The 17,573-nt window shown below is 41.1% G+C and overlaps 1 protein-coding gene across 1 annotated transcript in view; it reads right to left on the reverse strand.

The window, feature by feature from the left end:
* The window catches only part of GRXCR1 (glutaredoxin, cysteine rich 1), an 80,536-nt gene that overhangs the window by 33,192 nt on the left and 29,771 nt on the right, over positions 1–17,573 (reverse strand). Inside the window, exon 2 of the mRNA XM_006776610.1 lies at positions 11,009–11,251. Coding sequence (XP_006776673.1) covers positions 11,009–11,251 — 243 coding nt within the window. The remainder of the gene's footprint in view (positions 1–11,008; positions 11,252–17,573) is intronic.

Consider the following 17,573-nt stretch of genomic DNA (forward strand, 5'->3'; position numbering starts at 1 on the left):
TGTTGCTGGATAAGTGGTTTGTTTCATTGTATTCATTCTATTCATTCTCTGAATATAATCCAGAGAATAAACACCATCAGGACAAAAACATATGGTCAGGTCTTTAGCTTAATTTTTTGTTTTTGCAGAGACGGGCATCTTGGGATGAGCTTAACCAAAATGGGAGTCCAAGGAGTGATTAAAAACAAAACAAAACCACAACATAATGTATCATAATTCCACCTGGCAGAAGGCAGCTGCCACTTGGCTCCTGAGCTATTTACTTTGTCAAATCCCCCTGTGAGATGTTTGCTCAGTTGTAATTATATATAATATCATGGTAACAAACTAGATGTTTATAGAAAAATAGGTCCTATGGGCCAGAAACTCTCAGAGAATATATACGCACTTTCCTTTTATATTTTCCCCCAGTCAAAATATAAATGGTACATGCATTTTATTCAGGATTAAGCCTCCACATAATAAAATATTTATTGTATTTGTTTAAGGTTCTTGAACAGTCCATTTAAAATCATTCCCCTGATCTTTTTTTATTTTCCTAAAAGGAAATATATATTGGAAATTTTGTTTATAATCTATTTAAGACATTTAACTTAAATTGAGCGCTAAAGTATATCATAAATGAGTTCATCCATTTTCCTTTATTCTCCTATTTAATGTATTTTCTTATATTGTGAGCGCCCTCTGGCGGTGGAAAGGATACTAAACCTGTATACTCACAAGAACAGAAATAGAGTTCATTACAAACCAAAGCTTTCTCCCCCACCCCCTTTTTTAAACTAATTATTATTTATGTTTATTTTTTGGAACAGTAGAAAGTTCTGATTCCTGAACTATGAAACTTGGCAAAATCATTGCTTTCGTAACAAAAAAACTGTAAGAATCAGTAGTGAAATTTCCTCTTCTGTGCAGTCAGCAACTGTTTCCCAGTTTTTTCTTTTAAATGTATTCATCTTAACAGTTTGGTATAAAGGTGGCTCACTGCCCATATTCTATTTTCTTTCTTTTCTTTATTGATGAGGTAATACATATGTGTCCTTATTCCCCCATGGCTGCCCCCACCCATGCCCTCGCCCCCCTGGTTTCTTTAACTGAGATACTGACTTCAAGTTCAATTAGAAATGGGTATGCTTATTAAAATTTCTATTAATTTTCACTATTCATAGCATTGTAATTCAATTTATTTTTATGCATTTTCTAGGTTTAAAAAAAAAGATCTCAAATGCTTACTTATATTATGTCTTTAAAACCTAATAAGAAAACACTGATTTTGTGCAAGTACATTTTCTTCTCAATCAGATTGAGAATAGTTAGCAATTAACATCTAAATTGAAATATAGGCAAATTGGCTCCTGGAGCCCTTTATTAAGTGGCATGTTCTAGAGCCTCTTTTTTTATTATTCATTTTTTACAGAGAGGAAGGGAGAGGGATAGAGAATTAGAAACATTAATGAGAGAAACATCAATCAGCTGCCTCCTGCACACCCCCCACTGGGTATGTGCCCGCAACCAAGGTACATGCCCTTGACAGGAATTGAACCTGGGACCCCTCAGTCCACAGGCCGACGCTCTATCCACTGAACCAAACCAGTTAGGGCTCTATAGCTTCTTTTAACTGTGGCCAAGTTACAAATAGACACAACTGATTTATACTGTACATGCCCAGGTCCAAAGCACAAAATTTAAGACTCAGTTTTTGATATAGTATGCAAATCAGTAAACAATGGACCTCCCAGACACTTTAAGGTATCCTGCCATACAGAGAAATACAGCAGACAAACTAGTGGTACCAAGCCTTGGGCAAATGGGATAGCAGATTTACATTTGTGAAAGGATGAAGCCAGGTTCCGGATATATATTGAGAAAAGCCTATGTGGGTGAAGTTGTTCCTTGGGCCTACAATTTAGAAAAATGTAATGTCTGCATGCCTCAAAAGTTCCCTCTCTTTAACAGACTCTGAGCTTTTGGAGTGAAAGTTGAATTGTGCATAAACAGGTTTTGAGGTACTTAATACTCAAGGGCAGTGATTCTCAACCTTCTGGCCCTTTAAATACAGTTCCTCATGTTGTGACCCAATCATAAAATTATTTTTGTTGCTACTTCATAACTGTAATGTTGCTACTATTATGAATCGCAATGTAAATATCTGATATGCAGGATGGTCTTAGGCGACCCCTGTGAAAGGGTCGTTCGACCGCCAAAGGGATCGCGACCCACAGGTTGAGAACCGCTGCTCTAGGGTTTTTCATGTCATGGAATTAACTCCAGCACCTGAAATATGAGATGAAGAAACTATTGCTGCTTCATTTCTTCTGTGAGAATAAGGTGATAGCCAAACATATCTATAAAGCTGAAGGCAATGGTTCGGTCAATGGACCACAAATGTCACAAGGTGTGACTAGTGATGCTACAGTATTACTGAAGGAACAAGGTAATGGTGTGTGACTCTGGAAATTTCAGGGAGATTTGGCACTTTGATTAGTTCCAGAAAGCTGTTCCTTGAATGCCGAACTGTTCCACAAACAAATTTCATGGGCACGGAATGTTAAAACATAATTATCTGGACTGACTTTAGTAAAAGCATCCAGTCCTCCGTGAAAATATGAAAATGTCAGTGAGCACACCTGTCTCAGGCAAAAAGCCATGATCAGATGATGTCAATGTGCTGCATTTTGAAGACTGTGTGGTAATTGCCCCTAACCTGTCCATGTCTCATTGTATGGACACTCTCTACCCCATGGCGTTGGTGGTCCTCCCATCAAGGCTGGAGCCTGTTCTCTCCACCTTGTATTTGGATCTGACCATGTGACCTCCTCTAGTCCATGGGACAAAAACAAACATGACACAAGCAGAAACTTGAAAAGTGCTTGAGCGTTGGGCTCACCCTCTTTCACTCCTAGAAACTCCTTTGCCGCGATTTAACACATCCCAGATAATCTCCCTGAGAAGCCAGGTGAAGGAAATCTGAGGAGTCCTTTCCAGCTATATAAGGCCATCCCGGACCACCCAGCTCTAGCCAACCCACAAGCAGACCACAGTGTTCATGGCCTCAGACTCAGTATGACCAATTGTATGGTAATGATGCGTAGAGGAAATCTAAGGTCCATTATTAGAGGGATAGAGACCCTGTCCAGGGAGATAATCATCCAGAAGGGTGGCTCTAGCTTTGGGTGCTGCACTTAAAGGCTGGAGTGTGTCCTAAGGAGTGTAATTAGGATGTGGAAGTTCAGAAAACCTTGTGATAAGAGTACAAATCAAGAGAATCATGGAGAAAACATGCCATCATTTTGTATATGAAGTTTTAGTTATGAGTATGAGGAACTGGTTTTAATTTGCATTGCTCTAGGTAGAAGTACTAAGATCAACAGGTAAAGAAAGTCAGAGGCAGGCTTGTGCTCAACCTAAAAAGAACTTCCTACTATTCAAAGGGGTAGAACCATAAAATAGATTGGCTTGAACAGTAGTGAGGATATTGTCACTAGCTGTGTTCAAAGATTGCTCATCTTTGCCCAGGAATGTGGTAGAAAGGATTCTTGTGCTGAGAGGAACGTTAGATAAGATGGCCACGAAGTTTCCTTTCAAATCCAATAGTCTATGCTTCTGTGTGAAACGTCTATGTGCATCTATCTACATTTGTCTTTACAAAACCTAATAAAGGAAGTCTTCTGCAATCTCATCTCCAGGGTTGTCCCACTTGTCTCTCAACTTAGTCTTAATCTGAGACTAAGGGGAGATGTTAACTAAAGAGTGTAAGAAATTAACTCTCTCACCCTAATTCCCCGACTTGGGCACACATGTTAAATTTATTAGCTTTGTTCTAATAATAAGTAGCAAATCAGATGTCAACTACTGCCATAGTGAAATGCTTTCTGAGTTGAATAAAGTAAAAGTGAATTTACTACTAAAAGGAGAGAGAAATCAAAGTTTATCTTATAAGGAAAAAGTGGACAAGGTATAGAGTTTCTTGTGCATAAGTTCTGTTTCATTTTAAGAGAAAAGAAATATATTGTTAATTTTTAAACCTCTGATGTTATAGACTTTCATTAATACGTTTTAAATAGCATTTTTAATTAAAATAATAACTTATCTGGTATTAAAACAAACAAATATAACACTATTTAAATAATTATATTTACTATTCATGGAAAAGTGTCATGAATGGAGATGGAGTATCTCTAACATCCCACATATCAGCTCACATGAAACTTAATGCTATTTGACCTTGATACCTGCTTTCTATTAAGAACAAGACCTCTGTCCAGAAGCTCAGATGCTGTGAAGCATCCTGTCCCCATGGATTAGATCACTTGGACATTGATGTCTGAGCACAGTCTCATAATAATAGCCTACACCTTCCTCCTCTCATGAATGACTCATTGATCCAGCACTCTCCTAATGCTGGTTGTTGTTTTTTTTTTTTTTTCGCTCCATCTCTTTCCACCTATAGACCTTATATGTAAGTTTTCTCTAAAGCTCTTGCCTTAATAATATTAGCAAAGGTGTACTTAGTGTGTACCATGTTCCAGGAACTGTATTTATTCTTGATCTCATTTAATTTCTAAAATACCCAGGCATAGGCATTTTATTATGCTCATCTTGGAGAGATTAAATAACTTGTCCAACATACATACCAGTTAGACAAAGAACTTACTCTTGCTTCCAGACGCCTGCTTCTACTTTGCTCTGCTCCTCCACCTTCCGGGAGGAGCCCCTAAGATGGGGGACTCCAGAGGATACAATGTAAATCTTGGCAATTGACCGCATATGAGGAAGAGAATGATGGAGTCCAAGAAAAGTGAGTTTTTGAGTCTGAGTGACAAGGAGAATTGGGGGTCATTAATCAAAACCAGAGATTTGGAATAAGAAACTAATAATGAAGAATCATCCAATGGTATTTTTAATGTTGAGATAAAATATCTGCAAAAATTTAAAATACCCTACAAGATAGGAACTGTAAATAGATTTGAAGGCTGGAAAAAATAAAGATAATAATAAATGTGAAAAAGAGGGAGACGGAGATGACAATGGGATTCTTGTTTGGGAAATTGGAAAACATAAAGAGCACTGGTTATGTGGCTCACAATCGAAAACCAAGACAACATTAATTGGAATAATAGATAATGGGCCTTGATATTACAACTCTGGTGTAGACGTCTTTGCTATGATTTTGTGATTTTTCTCCAATAATGCCCTTGTAGTAAAAGAGGAGGAAACAGAAAGAGAGGGTTGCAAAGGACTGAGAACTTATAACCTTGGAAAGTCAAGAGAGCTTATCCAGCAAGTGATGACAGACTAGGTATTATATTCCTGAGTACAAGATGGTAGGGAAGCAAGTGAAACCAAAATTGTGACTCTCAGCTGAGAGAAATGGAAAGGGGGATGGGATAAACAATACTGATGATGATACAGTAACTTTAATAGAGAGACAAAGGAGCGAGATTAAAGGATAGAAAATTATGGCCAGGGCAGGACATTTCTAAGTTGAAGATTTTGAATGGGGAGTGGTTTCAAATGATGAAGTAACTCAAGATGTGTAAATGCTGCTAAAAAATGAAATGGAAAGATATTAGAGATGAGGGTTAAGGAACTGTGTGGCCTCGATTTTGAATACTCTAAAAGCAGACACAACTAAATTTTAAGGATCACTTGTGACCTGAAGGTATGTAAACACTTCTTAACATCACTCAGCCTTGCTTTTCTTCAGGTACAAAATTTGCAGTGGGAGAGATGATAGTAGCATTATCATTCAAGTTAGTTTTTACTGTCATTGTCATTGTGGTTGATATTAAAAACTCTCCTCAGTTATTCAGGAAAAAGACAAAAAAGCAATCATTCAAGAAAGCCATTGCTTACTTTCAATTCCAAGTGCCTGACTTAAGGCTTAAGTCACAAACTTCTCTATCCCTGCACTGTTGGAAGTGGAGTGAACAGACCAGGGAAAAATACTTGATGACTTTGAACAAGGAGGCTTGAAGATTAATCACTTACCTTGTCTATTACAAACAAAATGCAAGACAATAGGGGTCGATTTTAACGTTCATTGGATCCTTCTCCCATCCAGACCTCTGATGAAATTGCTAATGATCAGGAAATGATCAAAAAGGGATGAAGATGAGTTCCAAAGGAAAAGGAATATACAAATCTAAATTCATTGATTCCATAATTAAATGCTAAAATATCAAAACTGACTGACTGCCTTCCCAATAGCCATGATCCCTCTTCTCATCTAAGAAAAACCTGACTTTTTTCAACATATCAAGACCACAATTCCCAGCCTCCTTTGCAACTAAAAGTGAACAATACGAAGCAAGTGGCAGTTGAGTGGGATTGCTGAAAGAGTTCTTTAAAAGGGAGCTCCTTTAGCACTTTTCCTTCTCATTCCCTTCCTGCCAGGAATGCAGGCATGAGGCCAAAAGTCTCAGCCACTACCCTGAACTCAGGAGACCTTGGAGATGGAAGGCATGTGCTAACAATGGCAGAGCTGTCAACGAGAAAGTGGTCCTGGGCGATGCCATGCAACTTTAACCCTCTCTGGAGCATCTTCCTGTACTGTTTTTTTAATGTGTGTGTGTAGGGGGAGGGAGGTAAACCCCTGGTTTTTCATGCTTTGGGGTTCGCTGTTGTTTGTTTAGGAATATTTTGTGGGAAAAGATCACTCTTATTCCAAAAATAGTGTAATTCATAACTGCTACAGACATCCAGCCAATTTCACTTTATTTTGTTACTAGAGGCCCGGTACACAAAATTCTTTGGCGGGGGGTCGGGGGGGAGAGGAAGGAAGAGACAGCCTGGCCTGCACTCTCTCACAATCCAGGACCCCACTGGCAGTCAGACATCCCTCTTGCAATCTGGGACCACTGGCTCCTAACTGCTTGCCTGCCTGCCTGATCATCCTTAACGACTCTGCCTGCCTGCCTGCCTGATTGCCCCTAGCCACTCACCTGCCTGCCTAATCGCCCCTAACTGCTCACCTACCTGCCTGATTGCCTCTAACCACCTCTGCCTTGGCTCCTGTAACTGCGGCTTAGTCTGGAAGGACAGCTGTCCGGTCTAATTAGCATATTATGCTTTTATTATTATAGATACTGCCTGGAGGTAGACTAACTGATGATTCATTTCAATAAATAATGATGTTTAGAGGATTGTTTCCATGAATTTGGACTTTAGGTAGCAATGAACTATGATGTCTGAGTGGCAGGAAATACACGAGGTAAGATCTATGGTTTCTTAAACTTACAGTCATGACGGCTTTACCAAGCTCTGTAGGAAGGGGGAATCCAAGCAGAGCCTGGATGATTCCCTGAGTTGAGTAAACAGGCCTGAGAGAAGGTTTGCAAGTGGTCCCTAGAAACATATTAAGTGTCTGTAAGTCTATAAACTAGCTATAGTTAGTAAGGATTCCTGCATTCTTAATGGAATAAATAGTACTTCAATTCCAGGCATAGAATTATCAAACAGTCACACCTCAATATCAGCTAGTTTAAAGACCTACTTAAATCACCAGGCCTTCTATTCTTCTCTCTCTTACCAAATTCCCCACGTAGGTTCATTCTATTTGTTTTATAGCTCAGTTCCAGTGTGTTTTGTGGATTTCCACTGTAGAGTTTTATGGTTGGTCCAGATTAAAAAACTAACCTATTTCTTACTGCAATTTTTAAGGTAATTTCTTTCTAAACTATTGGAACATAATCTTGTGTAAAGAAGATTTTCTGGTGCCAAAAGAAGAGGACAACTGCCCTAAGTAAGTTCCAAGTTGAACTTGCTCCCACCCACTACGTCCTACCCCCCCAGACCACACTCCCAAGCAATGGAGCAGCCGAGGGCAGTATAAATTTGTTTTCTAAAGTAATTTCTTTCCCTTGATGATTGCATTGCTTTTACCTTTAGTTTTTAGTTTGGCTGGGAAAGAGAGTCCTCAGGAGAAAAGAACTCAGCATCCTTATCAATTCTCCTGTTCTTGCCCATTGAACTCTGTCGTCTTCTCTTCCATGAAGGTAACTGACTTCCTTTGGCGCCACCCACTTGGGTTGGCTGGCTATGATGATAGGAAAAAAGGGAGCTGCAAAATGTTTTCATTCTCTCCGCTACCCATCTCATTGTCACACAGTCTGCCTCAGGTGCCTCTGTCTCAGTCTAACTCATTCCCTGGCTCCTTCTGTCCCTCTATTTCTCTCTCTCCCTCCTTACAGGAAGTTGTATTATGCAGATGATTCACACATCTTAATTTTTATCACTCATCTAAATTTAAACGAAACCAAATGGCTTCATGTGACTGTTTACAACATCACAGTTAGAAGGAAATTACCAACATCGGCTTCTTTTTCTCCCTAAAAAATTATGCTTCTCCACATGCCAACACCCAGCAGAGGGCATCCCTCCATCTCAGATGCAGCAAAAAGGCTCCGAAATGCCAGCAGTGTCTTCCGTTGACAACTGTGCACTGTGACTCAAGTAAAGAGGCTCTTGTGGAAGGAGGGGGTTTGTTATATAAGTTATTCTCGAGTGTCTACCTCCATGTTGAATTATGGATTTAGAAATAATTCTCCTTTGGTGAGGGGAAAAAAATCGCTGTCTCTGGCCTCTCTCCAAGTTTGGAGCCTTAAGCTTCAAATTTCAGAAGCAACCAGGTAGCACCTGTGAGATCCTTCCTCCTCTAGGCTTCTAAGTGTGAAAATAACGTGATGGCCGAGCAAAAGCACCCCACCTCCTGTGTGGCACTCTCTTTCTACTCCCCAAACTACAAGAGAAAAGCAGAAAAGGTGCCCAGCCTGTTAGATTGTCTCAGAGGCAGGAAGAGAAGAAACATGGGCCAGAGCAGGGCAACAAGCATAGCCGACCTTGTACCGGTGAAAGCAGGCGGTCGCCCACTAAGTTTCATTGTGCAGTTCCACAGAAACTTAAGTTCCACAATGAGAAATATCTTACATTGTCAGAAGAGTTTTCCCTGGGTTAAAAGGCAAATGCCCACAGCCCTTGTCAGTGAGTTGCTCCTGGGTGAGTTTATCAGATTATTTCCTTATGGAAGAATGTCTTCAGGAGAGAAGGAAAGATTTTGAGGAGATGAGAGAGCATCATGGACACATCCGTTCAACATCTGCTTTTGAGACTTGTGCCAAGCCCTGTAGTTGGTGCTAAGACATCAGCAACCAGTTAAAGATCCTCTCCTTGAGGTCATGGACCAAAAAGCAGGGTTCTAAGGAGTTGGACAGACCTAACCTTGGGTCTGGCCCTGCCATTTACCAGCTACGTATGTGACTTGGTGCAAAGGACTTAATGTTCTCTTTTGCAAAACAGAAATAATAACAGTTAATATTTATTGAAAATATAACTTTGTTCCAGGCACAGGAACTAAATATATATATATATATTTAAAACAAAATCTCCACAATTAGCCAATGAGAGTAGTTCTATTATCATTCTCATTTGATAATTGAGGAAATCGAGGCACAAAGTGATTTACAAATTGCCCAGAATGACATGGAAGCCTCGGAGCAGGACTTTGAAACAAGGCTGGCTGATTCTGGGGCCTCGTAACCAGTATGCCAGAGCGTTGATTTCCAAGGCTGTGGGGAGGACTGGACCAGAAGGCACGTGTAACGCTGGCAGCGCAGTTTAGCATTATTCTTAGCATTATCGTTGTGATATATCATGATTATCACCACCATTGTTACAGCTTTTGAGACCTAAGGGTCTATACTGAAATAGCAAACATGAGGTTCAATACTTCAAATCAAAATTCCTCTGCTTGGGAATGCAGTCCGTCCCCAGCTCTGAAAGTCAGGTGGCATAATGTCATAGCTATTGAGTCATGGCTCCCTGCGTTTATCTTTCCATAAGATGACAGGCTGCCTCGAATAATTGTGTCTCCAGACAGGAGATCAGAACACAGGTTCCCTATAGGAATATGACAAGAATAAGAGATTCCCTGGAACAAAACATAAGTATTTTCTGCTCTGTTTTTTTTTCCTCTAAACTCCCCTGAAAGTTGAAGGTTAAGGCCAGATGCAAAACAAAACCTAAATCCAAGTATTTGTCTGTCCTTCCACAGTCCCTCTTTGTTCTCTGGGAGATCCTGTAGTCAGGCCCCTCCCCCTCTCTTTGCTCCCAGTCTTCCAAAGTGTGCTCTCTAGAGCCCTCTCCTGGCCTTCTCACAGATTAAGCGTGCCCATAGATCAATGGGAGTTATTAAATGAAGCAGGCATGCTTTCCTGTTGCCCTGGGAGTTCTCTCTGCTTGTTGTAAGCCTGAATTTGTGTCTCATGCTGCTGCATGACCAAAATCAAGAATAATTTTAAACAAGCAGATAAAATTCTGGCTCCAGGCCCTATTTCTTATTAATTTCCTTTCAGGATTGTCATCTTAGGTTCATTAGGTAGGAAACTGAGTGCTGGGTAATGAATGGGGTATAAGAGAATTCACAAATATACATCTTACAAATAATCCATTTTTCTTGCCTCTACCAAAAAAAATAGTTTTTAATACCTCATGTCGAGCTTCATAACGCAAAACTCAAGTCTACTAAACATTTAAAAAATGTATCGTATTAAAAAAGGCAATTCAATGCTGATTTTATCTCACCGTGCTTCTGTAGGGATGAACACTGTTGAACACATACATGTTTGAGACAGACATGTGTGTTTTGATTCCCTTTGGTTTGAACTTGAAAAATAGCAAGTGTTGCCCTAACTGGTTTGGCTCAGTGGATAAAGCGTTGGCCCGCAGACTGAAGGGTCCCAGGTTCGATTCCAGTCAGGGGCATGTACCTTGGTTGTGGGCACCTCCCCAGTAGGGGGTGTGTAGGAGGCAGCTGATTGATGTTTCTCTCTCATCGATGTTTCTAACTCTCTATCCCTCTCCCTTCCTCTCTGTAAAAAATCAATAAAATATATTTTTAAAAAAGAAAGAAAAATAGCAGTATCCTGGTGATTATGTTGCAAGTGACCTTGCCATTGGCTTACAGATCTCTATCAATACTGGCTGGGTTTGATAAAAATAAGATTTTCCTTACCCCAAGATAATGGCCATCGATGAACACGACAGGGAGGGAGGGAGCTTCGGAAACCCGTCGGCAGCGTTCATCTAACTCTTTTCCATAGTCACCATTCAGAGCGATGTTTTTCTCTTCAAATTTTACTCGATGGTTTTGGAAGATCTTTCTAACCAGTTCACATCTCTCAAAGGTTGTCCGAACCACCCGAAGGCAAGTGGTATAAATCACCACACGGTCAAATTCTAGCTCTGTTGATGGTTGCTAAAGGGAAAACATTGTAGTGTAAATATGTTTGCATTTACTTTATTACGTCTTATTTTAAGACAATTAATATTAAGACAATTAAGTTTTAGCAAGTGTCATATAATAAGCACATGCAATAAAAGTTGAATAAACGCTGTATTCTCAGACATGACTTTTTAAGTTAAAACATCTGTAATTGAGATAGAGATAGCAATCAACGAAATTTAAATGACATAATTTAATTGACAGTATTTTTGCTGTTCTCAGTGGCACGTCGAATGATGGCATATCTTAAAACTGATGATGTCTCACTTGGCATACCATGTGGTGAAATAAGGACTGGTTGAATTATTTTTCTCATGTTTTGTAGACATTGTTAAATTACTATATCTGCCTCTGAAATCCAAAGTAAAATATGGAACAAAATAGATTAGCATTTAACCATTTGAAAATTCTTTTACAATTTACCAAATTTCATAGTGTTTTGCACCACAATTTCCTGGGAATAACAAGACCTATGTCATAGGAGTTTTCTGAGGTTTAAACAGCACAGCACATGGGCATGAGCTCTGTTGAGTCACAGGTACCCAGTGTGCAGTGAGAAGGCTCTGCCACAAGGAATGAAAGACTGAGTAACTCAGGGGGAGAGCATAGAAATCGACAGCCAAATGGGCAGTGGTGTAGGGAGCCGATATAGGGTTAAGCCTCAGACTGATCTGTGGGCAAAGTCACAAACAATTCCCAGCTTAGAGGGCACAGTCCTCTTAGCATAATTAGGCTTGACCTTATAACACTCTCTAGATCTTATCTGGGAAGCTAATGGGCTGAGGAAGTGCAGGAAGTATAACCATGGTGTAAACAAGTGAAACTCACAAGAACTGTGTAACTTTGGTAACCACCACCTTGTTTACCTCTCACTATAAAATAAAGGCTCAGCTTGCCTTGGGATCTCTCTCTCTCTGTGGCCTCAGCCAGGCACAGGGAAGATCCACGGAGACTAAGGAAAGCTAGAGAGTTTTGAACGCTGTCTCCGTGTAAAACATTCTTCGCCGACTCCGTCCACACCTTTGGGAACCCCTGGACCGCTGGGGCTGGACCCCGGCACAGTGGGTCAAAGCCAGGCGTGACAAGGAAACAAAGAAATAGGTACACTGCACCTCGCCAGTATGGCTCAGTTGGTTGAGCTTTGTCCCATGTACTAGGAGGTCACTGGTTCAATGCTCAGTCAGGGCACATGGCTGGATTGTGGGCTTGATTCCCAGTGGGTGGTATTCAGGGGGCAGCCAATCCATGTTCCTCTCACGTCCTCCCTCTGAAATCATATTTTTTAAAAAAAAACCCACAACAACAACAGGTACAGTGCAACGGAGGCAAGCAACTCTCACAACAAAGAAGAAGTCTCCTGTGAGAATTGTTTTTTCAACAGATCCTGCTACATCAGAAGTCAGGGACAGTATTCCTGGGAAACCCTGCCCAGCATTGCTCAGACCACACCAGGTCGGGCCTGACATCATCAGGAAAGATCCTTTTCCTCCTTATCAAGGGCTATTTGCAGGAGACTGAACAGAATACGGCTGCACCAGGAGACAAGGGACTTGGGAGTCTTCACAGGGCTCATTGTTGAAACACAACCACACAATTTGTAAACCCAGGTGAAGTCCAAACGTTGAACGGAAACTGCTCCAGCCAGCTAAGCACCAGAATCAGAAGGTCGGATACTAAGCTCCACCACTTTGTCTTCCAAGATATCAGAACACTCTGCTGGATGCACATGTACAGATAGTTCTAAAAAAGCCCAAAGTTATGAAGATGGCAACGTAATGTTCTCCACCTCACCATAAGAGAGGACATCTTTCTTTCCTGATGACCAAGTTGATTAAAGATGAAAGAACCATTTCTTCCCTCAATAAGAGGTTAGAGGCTAAGTTGAAACCCCAGAGAACTGGAGTGGACAAACCGGTGTCATAAATTCTCAGACAGTTCAGGACTAAAAGAGATACTAGTGAGAGGCAAGGGGAGTGTCATATGAAAGAGAAAAATGTTACTCAGCTTCAGGCAAGCTTCAGGCTTGCAGGCATGTTATTCACTGTTGTCACACATGGTTATTTTAAATATATGCTTCAAACATGGATTTTTATAGTAAATGTTCTTTCTAAATTCTAGCACCTCATTAAAAGTTGAGCCCAGGTAGACCCATATATCTGAAGGCTGAATTTGGCCTAAAAACTGCTAATATCTTAACACTGGGATAGAAACCGCATCTGATATACCTGGACTCTGCCAATGGCCATCTGTGTGTCTTTAGAAGCTAATGAACTAATAAGTCTTAGTTGTTGTTGTTTTTTTTAATCTGTACAATGTTATAATAGCAACCGCTACCTAACAGATTTGCTGAGGAGATAAAGTAAACAAGAATAGGAAAACAATTAGTATGGGGCTTGAAATATAGTACTGTGCTAAGTGCAAAAATGTTATTATACATTGTGAAAATTTTAAGATTAAAACCACACAAAAAATAAGTCAGTGGAAAAATCAGGGCAATACATGAGAAGACAAGGAGATGACTACTATGCTTTAGATCAGTGGTTCTCAACCTTCCTAATGCCGCGACCCTTTAACACAGTTCCTCATGTTGTGGTGACCCCCAATTTCATTGTTACAAATTGAACATAATTAAAGCATAGTGATTAATCACAAAACAATGTGTAATTATATATGTGTTTTCCGATGGTCTTAGGCGACCCCTGTGAAAGGGTCATTTGACCCCCAAAGGGGTCGCAACCCACAGGTTGAGAACCGCTGCTTTAGATGATCAAGGACTGATCTTCAAAGAGAGCAACCAAATGCCAGTGAACTTATTGCTCCTGTTCACATTCACCATTGTGGGGAAGCCTAGAATGAGGGAACTCACTGCAAACGCTACAGCTTTTAGGAGAGCAACATTCTCTTTTTCCTGTTATTATCTCAGTAATCATGCACTGTTCTTCTGGCTGCAAAGACTGCATTTAACTGCATGTGGTCTTCCCAAAATGTTCCACTTTTTCTCAGTAGCTACATGTATTTTTAAAAATATTTGATCAGAAATGCATTTGGCCCATGTGTAGAAGTGGGGAAGTTTGAGATTGGACCTCTCTGCTGCCACATTAACCAACTCACATAGGATGCTCTCTACCCAGACATTAAACAATAGGTACCACCCTCCTGTGTGTCTCTGAGAGTCGTGCATTTAAAGACTAGTAATGAGATACATCCCTATCCAGTGGTTACGTTGGATGCTGGTTAATGCAAAGGATAACAAAAATATCCCTTTACCTGCTGTTGAGGATGAGCTCTGTCTAGAATCTCCTAGAGTGATATTAGATATTGGAACAAACTGGGAGCTTTTACAAATCCCCAAAGCCCACGCCAAGCACACGCCAATCAAATCAGAATCTCCAGGGTTGGGACTGAAGAGCCGAGATATTTTTTAAAGCTCTTGTGTTGATTCTAATGGGGAACCATATTCTAGAGCTAGTTACCAGTCGAAATACAGAACCCTAGTCCGCTCCCAGATCTACTGAATCTGACTCTGCATTTTAGCAAGTTTTCTGGAAATTTAGATGCACGTGACATTTTGAGGAACCCAGTGCAATCACCTAGGCAGTTTGAGTTGGCAGAGAATCAGGGATTATATCCCTTTAAAATAATTGCTAGTCATGCTTTCAGTTATTAGAGCAATTCATTAGCCAAACATGGTGCTGGGCACTAGATACATAAAACCAAAGAATATAATCCCCTAACAACATAGAACTAAAGTAATGAAAAGGAAGCCAAAAAGTTACGTAAACAGTTACAACTGTTAAATGTTGTTAAGGAAATGCACAAAATGGTAGGAGGGGCTATGGCAGGAGTGCCTTCTCTTATCTTACAGGTTGAGAAAGTGTCTCCTGATATTTGAATACTGATTACCTAGGTAGAGAGCATGGGGAAGGTATTATATGTGAGTGCAGAGATCTTGAATGGGAGGCAGATGGCATGTTGAGACTCTGAAATAAGGTCTTTTGCTGAAACAGAGAGTTGTAACAGCACTCAATGATTCTGGACAGGTGCGCAAGATCAATATCACGTTGGACTTTATAGCCACCCTAAAGACGCAGGGCCTGTAATCTAAGAGCAATGAGAAGTCCCTGAGGCTTTTAAGGAGGCTGGGAGGCACTTACATTTTAAAAAGGGAAGTGAGGCGAGGCCAGTGCGGAGACTTGCACAGGACACGCACTGCACAGACCTCGGGAGCGTCGTTGGTAGCAGAGGCTCAATGAGTTATGCCTTCAGGGTTGTATAGTCCACAGCTTGAGCCTATACAATGCATAGTCTCATTCCCAATTCCCTTGGTCTTGGAGCTGAGATTGAATACAGGGTAAATTCAGGGTAAGAGATACGGGTACCCATTAGAATAGCCTATTAAGTAAAATGTTCTGACATCATCTTATTGCACAACTTTTGGTATGACTTGGAAGTAGATCTTCTTAAAGGTAAAGGTAAGCTGAATGATTTCCCAAGGTCTTTTCCAGTTTTATAACATGAATTTTCAATGATACTGTCTTTGGTCCTCAAAAAAAATAATCCTCTCCTACATTTGTTTCATTTTCTTTCCTTCAACAGACTCGTCAAGCATCTGCCTGATCCTAAAAATAGCATCTCCGTGGTTAGCTGTCCCTCTTCTCCCTTGCGGAGGGTTACCATGGGAATAGCGTAACGAAGGAGGAAGCGTCTGAGACAGCAGGATTTGTAGCCTGCTTGTTCTGAGAGCCGACCTAGATGCTAATAAAAGCAGGCCATTTCCTCCTTTCCATTGATTAAAAAGATGAATCTTGGTGCCCGCGAGGCACTGAAAATATCAGGGGCATCATTTTGTAAGGTGTGACTGGCTAACCGCTATTGCTGTACAAGAGAAACACGTGCAAAATAATATTGAATTAAAATACAAACTGTAATTTAAAAATTTTAAATACAAAATTTATTTTAGAAATATGAATCTTAGTGATGCCCCGAAGCCTCACAACAATCCACAGCAAACTTAGACGTGTGGGCAAGGGTTGGGCACACTGCTGTGAATGAGACCCAGAGGTCACTAACTGGCCAGCGCATGTCCTCAGCCTGCTCTTCGTTCGGCACTAGTCACTGTGGGACAGTAAGCACTTTAGTCACCTGGTCATCTTGGGACCATTCTGGAGCCCCACACCCACTGGAACTGCCCCTGGGACCCAGGACAAGGATTAGGCCCCTGCCCTCCTGTCAGAGGGTGAACTTGGAGCAGACCCAGCTCCTCAGCTGCAGCCCATCCAATGGGTCATTTCACCTTGACCCTTGCCTGCCCAGCCTGGCCCTGTTCGACAAGGCCTCCTGGTCTCATCCCAGCCTGCCCCCAAACCACTGAGAAGCTATGGCCTCCAGACAACTTCAGGAATTCAGGTCTTAAACAAAAATTAAAAGCAACATATTTTTGTCAGTCTGTTACATGTTTCCATGCCTCTGGTTCTATTTTACTCGTCAGTTTGTTTTGTTCATTAGATGCCTTGTTCATTTGTTTTGATTTTTAGATTCAGTTGTTAATAGATACGTATTTATTGCCATGAACAGACGGATGAATCTCAGAGGGAAGGGGCTGGGGGGGGTGGGGGGGAGAGGTAAACCAAAGATCTTACATGTATAGATGCATTACCTGTGGACACAGATAATAGGGTGCTGAAGGCCTGGGGCAGGGCGGGAACCAAGTGGAGGGGCTGGGGGGAAGAGGAGGGACATCTGTAATACTCTCACAAGTAAAGATTTAAAAAAAACATAAGCCCTCCCATCCCCCACCCCACCCCCGCCGCAAAGTAACATTTTAAAAATGTCAGTGGCAGACATAATGCTCTACATTCATTTAATCCTCACAATAGCTTGCGTGGTGTCACTGTCATTATTTATAGACCTAGAAACCTAAGCTCAGGGGAGATCAGTGTCCTAGACAAGGTGACAGAGTTAAAATTCATCCAAGTTAGAAGCCTGGACCCAGATGCACATTCTTCCAAAGTCTGCGTGCTTCCCACTGAGCTACATCGACCCAGGGAGCCACTGTTGTTACGCTGCCCCCTCCCCTGGATATAAAGTTGTTGCCAAACCAGAGGCAGCTATAGATCTAACTCATTGCCTGGGAGATATTGCCCGCGATTTGAGGAGGTTTGCTTGTTCACTAACGTATGCTCCCACATCTAACAGTAAGTAACATCACAGAGGGGACATTTTAAGCTACTTTTTTCTGTCTAAACACACTCCCTTGAGCTGGGCCAAGTGCAGGGGTCTTGTCTCCTCCAGCCAA

The sequence above is a fragment of the Myotis davidii genome, unplaced genomic scaffold (genome assembly GCF_000327345.1).
Source record: "Myotis davidii unplaced genomic scaffold, ASM32734v1 scaffold629, whole genome shotgun sequence".
NCBI classification, from domain to species: Eukaryota; Metazoa; Chordata; class Mammalia; order Chiroptera; family Vespertilionidae; genus Myotis; species Myotis davidii.